The sequence below is a fragment of the Cryptotermes secundus genome, unplaced genomic scaffold (genome assembly GCF_002891405.2).
Source record: "Cryptotermes secundus unplaced genomic scaffold, Csec_1.0 scaffold1703, whole genome shotgun sequence".
NCBI classification, from domain to species: domain Eukaryota; kingdom Metazoa; phylum Arthropoda; class Insecta; order Blattodea; family Kalotermitidae; genus Cryptotermes; species Cryptotermes secundus.
The window spans coordinates 81,598-101,601 of record NW_019744157.1 but is presented as its reverse complement, the minus strand read 5'-3'; the positions used below and the strand labels follow the sequence as shown (position 1 = coordinate 101,601).

General features: G+C 39.2%; 1 protein-coding gene and 1 long non-coding RNA gene across 2 annotated transcripts in view; one reads left to right on the top strand and one right to left on the bottom strand.

Moving 5' to 3' along the window:
* The window catches only part of LOC117283110, a 5,096-nt gene extending 4,510 nt beyond the window's left edge, over positions 1-586 (bottom strand). Inside the window, exon 1 of the long non-coding RNA XR_004514124.1 lies at positions 548-586. This is a non-coding gene — a long non-coding RNA (uncharacterized LOC117283110). The remainder of the gene's footprint in view (positions 1-547) is intronic.
* Positions 587-1,169: 583 nt separating this feature from the next.
* The window catches only part of LOC111874603 (neurexin-4), a gene marked incomplete at its 5' end in the record, with an annotated part of 78,342 nt that continues 59,507 nt past the window's right edge, over positions 1,170-20,004 (top strand). Inside the window, 2 exon segments of the mRNA XM_023870232.2 lie at positions 1,170-1,197; positions 1,592-1,687. Coding sequence (XP_023726000.2) covers positions 1,170-1,197; positions 1,592-1,687 — 124 coding nt within the window.

Below are 20,004 nucleotides of genomic sequence, written 5' to 3'. Positions count from 1 at the left end.
AAAAAGAACATCATGTAGACCTATATTTAGAGAATTAAAAATTTTAACGGTAACATTTGTATATTTTAGAGGTATTACGTTATTTCAAGAAATATAACATTTACACCACAAAAAACTCTGACCTACATAAGTATGACGCGAGAAAGAAAGAGACCTTCACGTGCAAAATTATAATACCTTAACATATGAGAAGGGTGTTACAAATATGGCTATTAAGCTTTATAATAGACTGCCTTTGGAACTAAGAATGGTAAAAGCTGATAGAGAATTCCTACATAGACTCAAAAGATATTTACTGGAACATCCATTGTATAATTTGCATGAGTTCCTATCAGAAGGACAGTTAAACGAATAAGATTCTCCTTGATAAATAGATTTAAGTGTAAATAAAATGACTAGTAATTAGATGAAATTTTAAAATATGATTCAGCCTATAAATGGAATGGAAGTCTTAAAAGAGACTGCACTCCAAATTATTTATTCTTTATCTAAATTGAATTTTATCTTTTGTGGATTATTTTGATATAGTAGGTTTTAAGTTTAATACCTTCTAAGGCCATGCCATAGCTCTAGCGGTTAGTCGCTGGCTTCCCACTGCGGCGGCCCAGGTTCGATCCTGGGTATGGTGAAGTGGAATTTGTGGTGGTCAAAGTGGCACTGGGGCGGGTTTTCTCAGAGTATTTCGGTTTCCTCTGCAAATCTTCATTCCACCAAATTCTCCGTCACCATAATCGCCTGGGGCATTCTACAATAGGCGAATCAGTGGCCGCCGTGCCGAGTGGACCCAGTTGGACTCCTCCCCCCATTAAGTGAATTAAAAAAAAATTAACAGCACCAGTAGACAACCGACCTAACCGACTCCGCCGGCGTACGCACCGAAACTGCGCCAAAAGAGTTTAGGCTGTTTACTACATTTTGTAGAAGTATACATTATTGATTGAGTAACCGAAGTCTGATATCGGCGGCTTAAGAAATATTTTCGATGTTTCATCATAGATGACACGCGTATACGCTCCGGCCGGTATACAATTTTACCGTTCACTGCGGTTAACTGTCTCGTAGGTCTCGTAGATGCTCGTAGAGCTTATATATCGTTGTATATGTTAATGGCTGTTGTATTGTGCTGTGTAGCAATGGGTGTTTGCAAGTTTTATGTGTTAGTCTTATCCGTTTTAACAATACATGCTGCCAGAGGAGGTGCGTTGATTATACAGTGTTCTGATATTATTTAATGATTGTTGTAATATTATATATTTACACGAATTTCAGGATACAATTTAAATGTTTGAATGACTCAGGGGACCAAGCCCAATTTAATATGGCGTTTCTAGTAACGTATATAAGTCATAACGAACTTTTTTCTATACGTTTAGTTGCCAGTATTAGTATTTTGTTTTGTGACATTTCTTTAAACAATGTAAGGATTATTTTGTTGCATTAGGGAGGAGGTTACGAATCGCCTGGGGTTAAAAACAACCGAATGTGTTCCAAGTATATGAAGTTTCAGTATGTAAACGAACATCATTAATCTTCGATAACTGAAGCAGTTGTGATTGTAAGTGTAATGGAATTTGTTTAATTTTTATTTTAGATGAATATGAATGTAATGAAGATTTGCTGAAAGGTGCTGTGTTGACAGCTACATCATTTCTTCGGGACAGAGGACCGGATAATGCCAGATTGTATGGTATGATCTGATAACCAAAATGATTAATTATGCAGTTTGTGTATTGCCATTTTGCAACGAAAACGTATTATTGCCAGTATTGCGGTTTAAAATTTACATGTTTGAACCTGAATATCATTGTGTGAATGAGGATATTAATAGTGGGTCTGTGGAATTGGCTTTACCATGTGAATTTTAGCTTGAATCTTACAAACATTTTGTCAGGTTCAGAAATATAATATTGTCACGTGTTGGGTATGCCACATGACAAATAACTTCACACACACATTTACTCTTGCACACTCAAATACAAATAGTATCACTTCAACTGCATTCCGCGGTGGCCATGCCACTCGCATGGTGGGTCATCCCTCTGCGGGTGACAGCCAGGCTTTCCACTCGATGTCAGCCTTTGCCTGGTTTGCATTCGTTTCTTCTATTATGGCTTCCCTTTCTGCTGCCATCCTTTCTTTTATGGCTATCGTCCTTGCTTTGGCAGTTTCCGTTTCCGCTCACATGGCCAGCAGGAGTTCCATTATTTGTTGTGATTCCATTCTTCTTTGTTTTGTAAGGTAACGCTTGTTGTGCTCGTAAGTTCAGTTATTCCTCGTATATTGAGGTGTGTTTAAGTTCGTTCCTGTCAGTCGTGTGTAAGCCCAATCCCACTTGTGACACCAGTTGTCACATGTTGGGTATGCTACATGCCAAATAACTTCACACACATTTATTTCTTGCACACTCAAATACAAATAGTATCACTTCAACTGCATTCTGCGACGGCTATCAACCAACTGTCTCTCCCTGTGGCTGGTTCCCAACTGTCTTCAGCGGTGGCTGTCCCAAGACTGTCTTGGTCGTATGTGTCTAGCTCTGCTTCCAACTCTCTTATATAGGGGTTATGTGGACTGGATACCAGACACCATTCCTCACTGTTCCGACAGTCTGTTGTTATGCAACGAACTTTCTGTTGTCCATCTCTGGGGAAATGCTGCTTTGTTGTTTTGGCCTTCTCTATGCAATTGCTCATTGTTATTGCATTGCCATGGGAGTACCTACTCCAAACACATTACAGTATGTTAAGTAAAAACTGGGAGTTAAAGTTGGGATCAGAACTGTGTTACCACTTTTGAATCATTTCAAATGAGACCTCATTTTGGAGTATCGTCTTTGTATACTGTTAGCTTTCTCTGTTAAACATGTATTACCTTCAGCTATTTCTGTTGGAGCAGACTTACCTTACAACACACATACTGTCTGTGCAGTGTTTGTTTTGCTGATTTATAGTCATGTTTTGAGCATTAACTCCTCCCACTCCTTTTCAAACCATTTGCATGTGACATACCAAACTGAACTGAGGAAAATTAAACTTTATTGATATGTGTCACACTTCTGAATTGAGAAAGAGTAATTTTAGTATGGTGTACAAGTCGCTAAGAGAGTGGTTTGTAGGAATATCACACGAGTAGTTAGTTCGTGGTATGGTCTGGATGGTTATGCTGTTAGGTTAATTTTTTATCTTTAATTCAGTATGGGTAAAGGTAAATGGTATCCCTGAGACAGTCCATGGAGGCATATAGGGTTGTGAGACGTCAAGGCTCCGACATTTTCTATATGGTCAGCTCACAAATGGCTGTGAGTTTGTCAATCTTATGTGCCAGCTGCCCTTTACCCCCAGGAAGATTTCTCATACTCATTTCTGTTAGAGTCTGAGTTGACCCTAGGGCCATAGTTTGTCAGGAAGAATTAGGTCAGTTGGAAATTCCATTGGCTCCATCAGGAATTGAAACCACGACCTTCTGTCTTGTAGCATAGTGTCTCAACCAACTATGCTTCCATGTGCCCCCATTTAGTATGGGTTTATTTTACATATAATTTATGTTATATTGTCATGATTTAATGAATAGACGGGGTTTGGATTGATAATTGGAATTATTGAACACTTGTAACTAAAAATATTTATAATTCTGTTGCCATTCTATGCTCATAAATCACTACTGCACAGAGTCAGAGTCACTTTATGATTAGTGGTTCCCTGCCATTCAGTTCATCTTGGCAACAAGCCTGTTGAGACTCGGCCAGTCCCCCCGCCAGCTGAACACTTGAAGTCATAGTCCTCATGTAACATCATCTCTTACAAGAGGATGGGTGTCTCATTTACAATCGTTCCTGGCCCTTGCCAGTGCAGTCACTCTCAGGCCTTGAGTCATGTGGGACTCATGGCCATATTTTGCTGTATCAGATTTGAAACCCCCCAGCCTGTAGGGCCAGGTCCATGTTTTTATGTGGCCTAGTTAAGACCTCCAGGCACTTGGTTACCATTTCATCACCTCGTATGATTCGCAGGGCTATGGTGGATGTATTTGATCCCACCTCCATTTTGGAGTCATTACTGCACACATTAAGTCTAAGTCTGTTATATAAGGGGCAGTCAAATGAAAACAGGTCACCACGCATAAGTTGAATGGCACGCAAATTGATAACACTGGAATTTGCATACAGTACGAACAGTGACAGTGTGCCCTTGCACACTAGTCGTTTGTTTATTGTGCTGGAAGTAAGGTTAGCGCTGCATGTAATCATCCAACAACAGTAATGGAGGCAGGTAAAGAAGAACAGAGAAGTGTAGTGCACTTTTTGACTGCTGAAGGAGTAGGAGAATGAGAAATTCATCATCGCAAGTCTGTTGTTTACGGTGAACACAGCATGTCACATTCACATGTGCTGGCGTGGCATAAGAGATTCCGAGAGGGACGTGTGTCACTGCAAGATGATGCTTGCCCAGGACAGGCTTATCATGTCATCACTCCTGATGTTATTGCTGCATTGGATGGTCATATCTGGGCAAACTAACAGATCACTGTGGAAGAAATTAGTCTTTTGATGGGAATAAATCACAGTTCCATACACACCATTGTGACAAAACACCTTCTGGACCGCAAATTCTGTGTGCAGTGGGTTCCACATCAACTTACAAAGGAACAGAAGACCCAGAGAATGGCTGTATCACTGGGTCACGTGTAGCAATACCATGAGGAAGAGTATGCTTTTCTGTCCCATGTTACCACCGGGGACAAAACTTGGTGCTACCATTTTGAACCTGAGATCAAACGGCAGAGCCAGCAGTGGAAACGTGTGAATTCTACCCCACTGAAAAAATCCAAAGCCATACACACAAGATCCGGTAAAGTGATGATGACGTTCTTCTTTGACTGCAAGGGCCCTCTGCATGTCGAATTTCTTGAGCATGGGGTCACAATCAGTGCACAGTGCTATGAAGAAACGTTTCAGAAATTGAGACATGCCATGAAGTCAAAACACCCTCTAATGCTATCGAAAGGCGTTATCCTTCTTTGTGATAATGCGCGCCCCCACACTGCCAACTCTGTGAGGACTACGCTACAGAGATTTGGTTGGGAAGTGCTTCAACATCCTCCCTACAGCCCAGGTCTCTCCCTATGTGATTTTCATATTTTTGGAGACCTGAAGAGAGACATTCGTGGACATCGGTTTGCATTGGATGAAGATGTGTGTGGCTGGGTAAAGATGTGGTCCCGTAGACAACCCACAAGCTTTTTCAAGGATGGGATTGACCATCTTATCTCCCAGTGAGATAAATATATTAACAGTTTTGGAGATTACTTTTGAGGGAAGAAATGTTCTTCAATATGTTTTGGCTTCTGACCCATTTTCATTTGACTGCCCATCATAGTTTTCACTGGTTGTTGCTTGGTAATGGCATCTAACAGTAGAGATTCTTCAGCTTCCATACTCACGTCATTGCTGGCTGGTGTTCATGTTACAACTAACTCATGACTGCATCTCATTACCTCCTAGCCATTACTGATTTTCAGCTGCAACTAACTCACTTGCCCCATTCATACTCTGTATATATAGTCTCATCATGGACTGCATAGAAAACGTTTCCGAGAGTTCTTCTATTGTGTGTGGCCCTTGCCATGGACACATTTATGGATCAGTTACTTAGTAATGGTCATCATCTCTCCATCCACTATTCTGGCTCTCAGCCGTTATGTCACAATATTTTATTAGTTGATATTACTTCCAGAGGGGTTTTCTTCATGTTTGCCATGTCAGTGGAGCAATAGAATATGTTCAGCATGTGAATGACAGTCATCAATTCTGTATTCTACGGAATGATCACTATCTTTGTTTTATTACTTCCATGAGGATATGTTATCTAACATCGTATGCCCTTTTCTGTATATGGAATCCAAAGAAAATTTTGTGATTAGCCATTACATGTACAGGTTATGTGTTTATCTTTATGTATCTTACACCTTTCTCCCATTGTGAAGGAAGTGAGGATGTGGATGGACCACCATGTATAGCTGGGCATGAAAGGCACCATAGTAATCACATGTTGTACGCTTTGGTGTATTAATTTTGTATGTTAGTGTCTGAAATGACCGTCATATCTGTATGGGAAAGACAGTCCATCCCAAACCTCTGTAGTATTGAATACGGTATTTTTGTAATATCAGTATGTTCTTTTTCATTTGTGTTACTTTAAACTATTACCAAGTTTAAAATGCTTGAATAAGATTAATTTTACAGAAACTGGTTAGTGACACTGGACTGTCTCTGTTTTTCTTCAGGTTGTGGCAACTAAAAGTGGCCTCCTTGTGGTTGGGTTCTTTTGGAACTTTAATATAGAGGTTTTGGATGGATCCCAGTGAGAAGTGCGTTAGAGGAAAGTGAGCCATGATTGTTAAAAATCCTTATCCTTGTAATTTGGTGGTATCAGTTTAATATGTAGTATATTTCTTCAGCAATGAATGGCAGAGAGAGCATTCGTTGGGCCTTCAATTATGGTTTATGGTATCCAACTGAACCTCAGTTCCAGTTGGCTGCATCCTGTGTTCAAGCAGAAGAAAAGACACGAATTGGGAGGTTTGTGTTCAAGAAAGATGCTAAAGCTTCACTGATAGGACGTTTGATGATGAGGAAATATGTGAGTGAGAATTCTGGTCTTGCATATGCAGATATTAGGTTTGGTAGAGATGATCGAGGCAAGCCATACTTGATTGGAGACCATGGAGGGAAACCTACATTGAATTTCAATGTGTCACATCAGGGGAACTATACAGTCCTAGCTGGTGAAAATGGCAACACTGTGAAGGTTGGCATTGATGTGATGAAGCTGGAATACAGCGGAGGTAAAACTTTATCCGAGTTTTTTCGAATTATGGCTCGCCACTTTTCATCACATGAATGGGAGATTATCCAAGGTAATCATGTAACATCAGATGAGCAAAGACTTTCCATGTTCCGCAGACACTGGTGTTTGAAGGAAAGTTATGTGAAAGCTACAGGCACAGGCATTACTGTTGATCTACAGAAAATTAGTTTCAGGATAAGAACTGATAATCTCGAAGTAGGTGAAGTGGTTACAGACACAGAGCTTTATTTAAATGGCACTCGTTTAGAGGACTGGAAGTTTGAAGAGACCCTTCTGGATGAAAGTCACTGTGTAGCAGTTGCACTCAGTGGGAAGGACAGTGTTTCTGATCTTGTTTCATTTAAATGTCTGGACTTCAATGAACTGATGAGTGGAAGCACACCATTGTTGTCTGTTGACCCTGCATATAGTCAGAACTTTTTTAAGAAGGATGAAAAACGATGAATGTCTTCATGATAATTTTACAGGAATTGCAGTGCAGTGGTGAATAAAAAATGGAGACTAAGTCAGTTTTCAGTAGTCTGAAACCATAAGTTTTCTGGGTCATGCACATTTATCCATTATTCTGTGTTGCTGTTGTATGCAGATAATTAACACATGAGTATTTTATGCATTTTGGCATATTTCGTATTATCTCCGATGAGAATCCAGGTTTGCATACTGCCATTTAATGCAGGTACATCTTTCGTAACACAAAACTGATGAAAGTGTGTTCACTAATATTTGGGTTTAACAGTGGTGTGTGTGCAGTGCAGTTGTCATGGTTGTAATATTGTAAGAAGCTTCCAGTATATCAGGGAGACCAAGTGGAGTGATGGTAGTCCCACTGGAATGTCAAGCATCTTCCAGTACTACACAGCATTACTTTCCATGTGTTGATACAACAGTGCATCTGTAGGAAACGAGTAATTTCACCTAATGTGGCAGTGAGATGACGCATGTATGTGCAGTGAATAATGCCAACATATGTGACTATGATAGTTCAAGGAGCAAATTTACTCAGATGGGTAACATTTCAGACTTGTATTTGGGAGATACCCAGTTCAGATATTTGCCAGGACACTATCTATCTTGTCTGATCCATATAACAGGATAGTACCTTGGAATAGCTAAGAACCACTTCCATTCAAATCCTTTCCAATTCATTGTTCATTAATCCTTTCCTCTGAGCTACTGACAGCATTGTTAAATAAAGCATAAGAGATAATAACTCACATAAGAAATGATAGATTTCACATAATATGGCAGTGAGATGACAGTACACATATATGAACATGATGTGACAGCAGTCTAAATGTAAGGAAATGGTCTAGATTGTGGAAACAACTTTGGCAGTGTGTGACCTTATTGATATTGTAGGATTTGAGGTTCTCACAGTAGTTACTGAAGAGTACCATCTTCTGAGATTGTTTTCAAAATCATGCAGCATTGTACTGCTTTATGTAAAATATTGTGGCATCTAGACTTGTTACCGGGCAGGGACCTCAAAGCAAACAGTGGGATGGCGACCATTGCTGTGCACTGGTGCAATAAACACACCTCTACAACAGTAGAGCTACTGTTTGATAAACATGTTCTCGGGACAGTGGTTATGCATGCAATGGGGGAAATGGGGTGTTGTCTACATGGTCCGCACCAAGGAGTTATAATGAGAGAGAATTGGGGCAACCAGCCCATTAGATCTCTGCAAGGGAGTCTGAGAAGAGATGGTGCTATAGTTGAGTTAGCAGTGAAGAGTACAGGAAGCTGAAGAATCTCCACTGTTAGCAGCCGTTGCTAGGGAATGATTATTGAAGACAGAGCAGGCTGCCAAGGGCTTAGCAGGTGCTGTGGGGATTTGTAAAGCTTGGAGATTAGCGATAGCGCTGTAATTACATGTAATTCCGAGTGGTGTGTATAAGTGGTCAATAAATCCATTTACCAATCCATACCCCATCAGTAGTCACACCCCAAAATTATGACAAGATAAAAATAGTAGGCGATTATTAATAATGTTAGTTGCTGCCAATTCTTTTTACTCTGTTTCTTCTTTGCGCTCTCTGTCTGTCCATCTGACAGCTCTTTAAAAATAAATTTTTTTGAAATTAAAATACTGTTGGTCACTAATTTCCTTTGTATTGATCGTGGCTCTGCAATATATTGGCGTTTATTTGTTTTGACATTTAAGTTTTACCATCATCAAATAGCTGTTTATAATTCAACCACTTGCATATTGTGCTTTATAAAGTGTCATATGAAATAATGTTGCTCTGGGTTGTACATTTTTGTTTAAGTATTTTCAGACTAACACTTTGCATTGAACATATTGGTGTATTGACATCACTCTAGACTTGCATTTTGGAGGTGTTATGTTTATATCTTGGCCAGGACATGCCACCTATCATCTCTTAGTTCTTGTAATTTTTCTGTCACTCCAGGCAGATGTAATATTACCTCAGTTAGCCCATGACCACTTCCTTTCACATTCTCTCCTGCTTCTCAGTTTACCATTTGACGCTATACTCATATAGTCTGCAGTATTAAAATGTCACAAAATAACCCATAAAGAAAATACTTTGCCAGTCTGCCCCACTCGAGCAAGATGCGATACCTCCCTTGTAAGTTTAAGTATTTTGTTACAGTTGATGGCTTGTGTCTCAAGCTACGAGATTCCAACCGAACATGAGATATAAAAGCCGAGAATACCATATTTATTTTAATTATAATTTGGCAGTGCCTTTTGCTTATTGCATTTACATTGCTCGTCCAGCAGCTAAAAGCTGATTGCAAGTTCTTCCTCTTGCTCCTCCACTCTGTCTGTCCATGTGTGCCCATCTGCCTTGCTGGCAACAGACGTTGGTAGGTCGCTGTGCCCATATTTCATGAGTTGATCAACTATAAATACTTACGTGCATTCCAGCATTACATGCATATCCTTCTCCCTTCACAAAACCAAACCATTTTAGTGAGAAGTATTCAAAAATGTATTTCGCAGGAAATCCAGTTATGTGGGAACATCTTATATGGGAAAAGAATATGTACGCTTTATGGGCAGTGTGAAAATACCACAAAATTTTGATGTCATACATGGGAGGTTTCTCTTTTCTTCATCTATTGCTGTAGGCATTCTTCATCTGTTGCTGTAGTGGACAAGATAATGAAGAATCTGCTGATTCCTTACCCTACTTGTCATTGAATTATAAAACATGTCTCCCTTATTTTTGATGTTACCATGCACTGGAATGGTTACCAAGGGATCTTTCCCTGTGGATAAAGCAGCCAGGGTGTGAAATTGACCACTAACCTCCAGCTAGTACCAGAGTCAAGGGAACGTGGATCTGTACATCCATTTCCCCACCCGTCTTCAAGCTGCAGTGTTTAAATAGTTAAGCACATGACAACTTTACCGTGTAATTTACTGTATTGTCAGTAGCAAGTATTTTATTGTGAGTCTAAAAGATGACAGAGGCAAATATAAATATTGTGTTTTGATTTTAACATGTAGAAGAATGCTACATTCCCAGACATCTATTAATTTCTGAAATTGTTAATGTTTTTGCAGAACATTGTGTAAGCTGTTATTGCAAATGTCTTTATGCACAAGACTGGGTGCATACTGTTTTTGTTACGGTGGTGATGATGGAGTGAGGTAGTGGAACTGGGTGACCTGCCAGTTGTGGCATGTAGGGGTGTCATTTGTAACCACAAGAACACCAAAATGATTCATTTGCACTTTTCATTCTTTAGTGACTGAAGTCACATAGTAAGCAACAGCAGTTGGGTCATGAGATACTTTTTTTCACAGCTAGAAATTATAAAGCACAGTTTCTGCTGTATTTTTCTTTAAGCTGAGTGCAAGTTCGTGTAGGTCATGCATTATTATGGGGACCCGGATTCAGTAAATATCTATCTAATGGCCTGCAGTAAGATATCCACGTTTCTTGAGCTGTTTAGCAGGATGTCGTCTTAGAACCTGTGTTGTCATCAATGCAAGGAGCCATAGTAGTTGGTGTACAAGTAGAATCACTTACATAAAAGCAACATTTAGCCAGATGTTATCGGTCCATGTCCACTTACATATCTTGATAAACTGAGTAAAAATGTGGATTTCATGCTGTTTGAACCATATGGGACAGAAGTTTGTGCTTGGAAAATGTGAGGCAATTTTGTGCTTCAAAAATTTTGGAGTGAAATGTCATTACTTGAATCAGATGTAAATCAATGGGCTGTATCTCATGATTACTGGCCGAATGACACTCCTGCATGATTCTGTTTCTTTTGGTAATATTTTTGTGTTGGATGATTCGAGATCCTTTGAAGTTTGTGTCATCATCCAAACAGGTAAGTAGCATTATGCAGGACATGACAAATTCTGAGTTGTAATTGTCATCTGACAGTACAGTACAGTGGATACAAAATGAAACATTGAATGTAGATTTAACTTATGAACTTGGTGTCTGGGCACATGTTACGATGCAGTTTGTGCTTTATATTTATCTATTATAGATGAATGCAATTAAATTTTACCTAGTTCCTCATGATGGACTCGATTATATTGTATTTTTAGGGATTTAAATTAAAAAATGACAAGGAAGAATGTTCATTCTAAGCCTACTAGGATATGTGTGCCAAACTTTCTGCAGTCTGATAATTGTAACTTGGCTGAATACAGATTTTGGTTTTTAAACAAACTTTTTTATTGTTGTCATAATTTGTGTCCCGTTTATGAAGAATTTTACATCAGTTTTCAATGTGAAACTTACAGGTTCTCTGCAGGTAGCAGATATTCTTGACTGCTGATGTGTTTGAGGTCCCCCTTAATCAGTACCTATAGAGGGCTTTAAAACTATTAACAGAATGGAGTAATAGCTTAGAGCTTCTCCATCGTTGTGACTGTTCATTATGTGTAACTCGTCTTCTGCAATTGAATATCGTGAGTGGTTCAGTCATGTTGTGCACATATCTCTTGCGATTTTTTTTTTAATTTAGGCTGCAGTGTTGGGGAGTAAGAACCCCAGTGCTTTTTGACACTGTAAGAAAACAGTCTGAACTTTGGTGAACACATTCAGAATATGTTGGTGATTAACCCTTATTGGCAGCTGCACCATAACTCAAGAGTTTAGTCGCTGGCTTCCCACCGCATTGTCCTGGGTTTGATCCCGGGTCTGGTCAAGTGGGATTTGTGGTGGACAAAGTGGTGCTGGGGCAGGTTTTCTTTGAGTACTTAGGTTCCCCTGCCAATCTTCATTCCACCAATTGCTCCACGATCACTCTCCCCTATCATCTGGGCCTGGTACAATAGACCAGAAGTGGCCACAGTAGAAGGGACTTAGCCCCACCCCACTAGCAATAAAAATCCTATTGGCCCTGAGTTGAATAATTTGGCTGGCACATTGCACAGCCTAGCTGAACAACAGTTGCACTTTTTTTGTTACTGGCAGTGTTTCCCCTTACTTGCAATATGGCCACCATCATATAATGCCAATAGATTTAAATCCCCTAAACCCAGACAATGAAGGTTAACCAGGAATTGAAGCAGTTTGTTTGTATAACCTTGAATCCACTGTAGTATTAGTTTTGTTCTGAGTGTAGCATTCTCAGATTTTTTCATGTCCTGAAAATTGTTACATGGTAGTTTTTGTTCTTTTCAAACCTGATCTTATAATATTTGTGCAAATATAAGACAATACTTTGTTCTGAATCTGCGGTTTGTCATCAGCCTCTATGCTGCAGTTTATATTAATCTAAGTGTGCTGGATACAGTGTTGCATTTAATGCCAGTACAATACTTGTCTTATAGAAAACATCATTTAAGTATACTGAATTCAGATTGCCAGTGTGTTACAACAAACTTGAAAATAAATATGGATAAACCCCTCATTTTAATTTGAATATTACAGTGCTGTCCAGTTTTGTTTTGTTTTGTTTTGTCTCCAGTAACCACATATCTAGGATATTAGGGAAGATACAGGTTGATAATCATGGTTTAGAATCGCTTCGTCTGAAGATTTGTGTTTCATAATTCTAAAACCTCCAATTTTTGTATGCTATCTTATATTTGGATGAATATGATTAGTGTAACAGTAAGTGCAACGTTGTGTTACTGTAGCTGAATGAAATAAATTACACGAGGTCTGACCCAAATGTTCATGGACTGGATTTCTCCCAGGTTGTGCAAAAACTGGAAATTTAGTGGCTAGGAAATTCTGTAACTCATTGTAGGCCAAACTGTTACAGGTTTTAGCTCTCCTCATGTGAGAAGATGCGTAATTAGGCATATGTGTCTGGTTGATCAAGTTATTTGCGTCATGTATATTTGTTCACATTTTAAATATTAGGTTGGACCTTTCCAATCTATCTCTCTCTTTGGCTGCAAATGGAATGAAAATTGTCATGTATGTGTGTTTAAATACGGTACTGTTGGGTGAAGGGTGCAGTTTGCAAGTCCAAACCTTTTACTGCATCACAGCTAGTGCAGTGACTACACACAGCACAGAAGTTTGTAATGAAGTTTCTCAGCAGTTGCTTTTTGTTATGCAGACACAACTTTTAAATGGAGTTCAGTTTAAGGTATTAAAAATCAGTTGCAAATCAGCAGATTTTAGAAGAGTTTTCTATCATGACAGCACCATTTGCAGGTTTAGGAGACTGCTTTGGAGATATACGTGGTAGAGTCATTAAGTTTGTGGAATGTGGTTTTATCCCATCATATTACAAGGTATTCACATACGCTTACACAGATCCACATCAGCCCTCAAAATAGTTGCCGTTGTCCGCAATGCAAGTCTGTCAACATTGATATAGCCGCCAAAAACATTACTGAAACTTATTGGCAAGAAATTCCCATACGGTGTCTCTTGTGGCAATGACCACCTCCTTGGACGACTGAAATCTACGACCACGTAGCTTTGCTTTCAAGTGATGAAAGAGAAACAAATCGCGTGGTGCAAGATCAGCTGAGTATGGAGGGTATGGCAAAACGGTGACCTGTTGCCTTGTCAGTTCCTCTTGGACAAGAACAAAGTGATGTGCAGGGGCATTGTCGTGTAGCAACAGCCAATTTTCCTACGCCAAATGTTTCGCTAGGGGATTTGCCTAGTTTTTGGTAGAACTTGATGTTTGCCCATTGTTCAAACTGCCACATTTTTTATTTCCGCCACTTGCATTTAACTGCAATTTGCAATAGAGGTCATAGTTCTATTTACACTGTTTGCACACAACTGCATCTTGCTGTGACGAGAGATGAACCGACAGGGCATCATATCGTGCCTCAACCTATCCGCTGTAGTGCACTGTAATGACGCTTTGGGGCTATTCCACGAACTTATTGACTGTGGTAGTATATTATGTTTCTCTTTCACATCTCTGAGTTTGCTTACTCAGAAACATTTGGTTCAGACTTCATAATATTTAGGTTCTTTAATTGTTGTCTATAACCTAGAGTGATTCATTGGAACTACATAATATGTATAGTTTTGCTTTGCTTTCATGTATTCGCAGATATTGCATTTACATGCAGACTATCCAGTGTTAGAAGTTGCCCACATTTCATGTACTACTGTAGATTGCTGAATTTTTTATTTGTTACATCCCCAGCACAAAATGCTGATTTTATACAAATACCCCCCCCCCCCACAAACACTTTACTTTTTGGAAAAAGTGTATTGTGAAATTCTGTAGCATGAATCCGGTTTTTCTATTGGCTTCCACCTAAGCTGACATGCATTCCTGTGGAAGCATTTTTGTTCATAGTTCTAATAAAGCACTTCTTTACCCATCAGAGATAAAAGTTAAGTATACAAAAATAAACTTAGAAACTACTTGCACTCGAACCTATTGGTCTCTTTGGCGCTTTCCAGAGAGCTTAAATAAGCGTAATAAGGCACACAGCCTGGACTAAGATGGAAGTAGCAACCATGCTGTCCACAAGTCACTATGCCTCTGATGGATGCATATAAGCTAGTCATTGGCAAGCTGTATGTACTGCTACATCATGAATGCATGCCCATATTTGATCTGAATTTCTATAACAAAATGTTGCAGAATTTGTCATTATTTTGTGCCTTAAAACTTTAATGTTTATCTCAAATTTCTGAAGATGCTTGGGTGTGGTCAGCATCATGAAATTACTATCAGGTATTTATTACAATTTCCATAAAGGTGAAATTCTATAACCCAGACCTATCTAGCATGTGTGCACACTGTACCTCACTTCTAACTGTGCATTAAATGCACTTACAAGAACAACACACTCTTTCAGAAAACAGGAAAGGGAAGGACAGTCTCAGCAATTCCATTGCCTATGCCTTGTCTGAATAATCATGTGATCTTAATGGGGATGTGTGAGGGGATTTTCTAATGTTGGATTTTAAGTGATAAAATAAATGCAGTGTTGTGAATACAAAATTGTATAATTCCCCCTTTAATTGTAAGCACTGGATAATCTAAGCAAGTCACTTTTGCTTATTGTTTATCATAAATATTGCAGTTAAAGTAATTTTCTAATTTAATGGGTTGTTTTAAATTATCAGCAGTAGAGTTGTTAATATAGATATATTTGTAGTTTCTTCCTTTTAAATGTATATTTTATTTGTTGCTTTTTAATAATTTTGTTTTGCATGGTATAGCTGTGCAGTAATGTATGTAGTCTGTGTTGGACAGATTTTCACAAATTTGACATGGTCTGATTATGATTTTGTTAAGGCTTTCTTCACATAGGACACGTAAACAGAATGATTTAATTTTATATATGTGGAAATCAGTTTTTAATCACTTCAATTAGAATAAGGATACGTGAATAGACTACTGTCCTGTTCATATTTCTGTTTTTGCATCATCATGATAATTAGTACTTGTGATTAGCAGACAAGCAGTCTGCTTGTACCGGTTCTCACGGTCTCTTTGCTTGCGGATTATTTATTTTTCCTTCTACCGTGAAGGTGGAGGCGATATGTTCCTCCGAAACATCGGTTAACACCACATCTACATGGTGCCACATCTCAGAAGACTGCTTTCTAAATTTAGCCTGTTTCACTTTCTGCTTCTGAGCTTGTGAGGCAGTGGTGAATCAGATTTTGGAATAATTTTTACTGATTCAAGGCCATCTAATATACTGTCCCATGGATGATCAGCACATTTTTGGATGTTGCTTGCATTGACACTGCTGAATTATTTGTGTTTATAATTGCACAAGTGAAGCTATATGAATGGTGTGAACTGAACTGCTGCATAAATTACCTTGTTCAACTTTATGATGTCCCCCTATTTTATTTTGAGATTTGACCTGTTACAAATAAATATTGATAGTTGATGTAAATTTGAACAGAACCAGGGAAAGTGTATGACTTACCACAATTGTCAGACTCTTGTTGCAAGTAACATAATTAACAGCATGAGAAAGACGGATTTATATCATAAGGTAATTTGTTTTAACTTACTGTTTGCAATTAAGCAGATGGAATTACAGAGGTGATAAGACTGACTTTAGTAATTATCACGAGATCTCACTGCTATCAAGTTCATAAAATTTAATGCAGTAACCTTCTCTCCAGGGTAAATCCACATACAGATGAAATTACTGGGGATCATCAGTGTGGGTTTCAACGTAACAGATCAACTACTTATCAGATCTTTTGCATTCATCAGATACTGGAGGAAAAAATGGGGTACAATGAGACGGTATATCATCTATTCATAGACATCAAGGAATTGTGTAATGCAGTTAGGAAGGAAGTATTGTAAAATTTTCTCATTGAATTTGGGGTGCTCATGAAACTAGTTAGGCTGATTAAAATGTGTTTAAATGAAATATATAGTAAAGTCCATATAGATAAACATTTGTCTGATCATTTTCCTGTTCAGAATTTTGCAGAACAAGGAGATGCTTTATCGCCACTAGTTTTTATCTTTGCCTTAGAATATGCCATTAGGAAGGTCCAGGAAAACCAGTTGGGACTGAAAATGGGACACATCAGATGCTGGTCTGTACTGATGATGTGAACCTACTGGGTGATAACATAGATACCATAAAGAAAAACACAGAAATTATAATTTACGCTAGTAGGGAGGTTGGTCTGGAAGTAAACACAGAGAAGAATAAGTATACATATATGTTGTTGTCTTGTCAGCAGAATGTAGGGCAAAATCATGACATAAAGATAGTTAACAGATGTTTGACGTGGTGCTTTCAAGTTCTAAGGTCTCCGATTTTTTCTCACACAATAATCATACAAAAAATTTGAAACTTCTGTCACTTTTCAACGTAATCTCCTTGCAGCCGTACACATTTTTCACAACATCGATGCTATGATTCCATGGTCGCTGCAAATACTTCTGTAGGAGTCTGTTTTGACTACTGGAAAATCGCTGATGCAATAGCAGCACGACTGGTGAATGTTTGACCATGGAGAGTGTCTTTCATCATTGGGAAAAGCCAAAAATCGCTAGGAGCCAGGTCAGGTGAGTAGGGAGCATGAGAAACCACTTCAAGGTTGTTTTCACGAAGAAACTGCTGCGGCGCATACACCCAATGCCCTGGTGCATTGTCCTGGTGAAAGAGCACATGTGCAGCCTTTTCTGGCTGTTTTTCTCGCAGTGCTGGAAGGAGCTTGTTCTTCAAAACATCTTGGTAGGTTGCACCTGTCACTGTAGTGCCCTTTGGAACACAATGAGTAAGGATTATGCCATCGCTGTCCCAAAACATGGCCACCATTTTTTTTTTAGCACTGGCGCTTACCCGAATATTTTTGGTGGTGGTTAGTCTGTGTGCTTCCATTGAGCTGACTGGCGCTTCATTTCAGGATTGAAAGATGGCATCCATGTCTCATCCATTGTCACAATTGATGAAAAGAAAGTCCCTCGCCTGGCAAATTGCCATGGGCGCAGCCTTGTGGTCGTCCGCCAGCATTCATGGCACCTACCTGGAGGACACTTTCCGCATTCACAGGTCTTCATGCAGGATTATGTGCACAGATCCCAGAAAAATGCCATAATTGGAGGCGATGTTTTCCACACTCAATCGGCGATCGTCCAAAACAACTTTCTCAACTCGTTCGACCATGTTGTCAGACCAGCTGGTGCAAGGCCGAGATTGTTTTGGTTCGTTGTCACATGACATTCGGCCTTCTTTGAACTGTCGCACCCACGAATGCACATTTTTCACATTTATGACACCATCACCACATGTCTCAATCAACTGGCGATGAATTTAATGGGTGTCGCACCACACAAATGGAGAAAACGAACGATTACTCGCTGTTCTTGTAACGAAAATGTTGCCATTTTAGGTATCAAAAACACTCCTCCTCGTCGCCACCACCACTAGAGTTCTATGTGCCGTACAGTGCTGCCATCTCTGTCATGCATTCACAAAGAGTACACACATATTTTAAACTAAACTGCATTTGTCTATCTGCTCCCAGTCATGAGAAATAAAATCGGAGACCTTAGAACTTGAACGCCCTGCGTAAAAATGTGACACAGTTCAGATATTTGGGAACAGCATGTAACTAATCAAAACCTGATTCAGGGGGAAATTAAGAGGATGTTTTTAATTTTAGGTAATGCTTGCTACCATTCAGTCCAGAACCTTTTTTCATCTTGCCTGCTGTTTAAAAACATAAAAATTAGAATATACAATACTATAGGTCTGCCTTTTTGCCTGTTGTTCTGTATGGGTGTGAAACTTGGTCTGTGACATTAACAGAGGAACATAAACTGAGGGTGTTTGAGAACAGGGTGCTGAGGAAAATATTTGGACCAAAGAGAGATGAAGTGACAGGAGGTTGGAGAAAACTGCATACTGAGGAGCTTCAAAACTTTTAGTCTTCATCAAGTATAATTAGAATGGGCAAGGCATGTAGCACAAGTGGGGTGAAGAGGAATGTGTACTGTATATTGGTGGGAAGGCCAGAGGGAAAGATACCATTAGGAAGACCAAGACATAGGTGGGTGGTCAATGTTGAATGGATCTTAGAGAGATAGGATGGGGTGGTATGGACTGGATTGATCTGGCTGAGGATAGGAACCAATGAAGGGCTGTTGTGAACATGACAGTGTGCCTTTGCGTTCCATAAAATGCTTGGAAATTCTCGAGTAGCTGCACAATTGGTGGCTTCTCAAGAACAGCTCAGCATCATGAAGTTAGTTAATTGTGTACATATTTTCCATGATACTGCATAAAAATCCTAGCTGTACTCATCACCAGAATGTCAGGCACAATCATGACACAAAGATAGCTAACAGATCACTTGAAAATGTGACACAGTTCAAATATTTTGGAGCAACAGTAACAAATCAGAATCGATTCAAGAGAAAAATTATGCAGAGATTGAATTTGCATAATGCTTGCAACGATTCAGTCCAGAAGTTCTATCTTCTTGTCTGATGTCTAAATATATAATAATTAAAATATACAAAACTGTAATTTTGCAAATACAGTAAAACTTGGTTATAGCAACATCGGTTTCTGCGACACCTTGTCTATTGCGTCAAATATTCAATGGTACGAACTAATTCCTCATAAAGGAACTGTTTTTATACCTTGCTTAGTACGACATTCACAAATGCATCAACCTCATATGTAACGTCATTTTCATTCCTGAATTTCTCTGATATCGTGGGAAAGTTTGATGTGTCTGCCCACCCTCACTTTCTCTACTTGCTGACGTGACTGTCCTGGAAGAATACGACTGCGGGCTGCAAGAGGAGCATGGGTTTTATGCGAAAACAAGGGTGTGGGGTGGGACTGCGTGAATAGTGTAAGAGGACGCGGCAGGTTGTTAACTGCATTCCTTTCCTAGAATCTCGTCTAACAGGACCTCACATTGTCTACTTACCCTATAGTGTTCCTGCCTAAACCCAGAGAAGTGCAGTAGCGAAAACATGGCAATGAAAAGGAAAGTTTTAAGCACTGAAGAGAAAGTTAAAGTGATTCGTGAAATAGAAAATGGAAGGAAAAAAGCTGATGTATGCCGCGAATTTGGTTTGGTGAATTCTACAGTACAAACGATATGGAGAATCCATATTAATTCCACGTTAATGTTACGTTAGTCTGTACTTAACTACGTATTTCACTAAAAAATGCAACATTTTAACTCGGTTTTTGGTAGATTTTTACGTGACTAACATAAGGCTACTGTGGAAGTGCCCATTTCGGTTA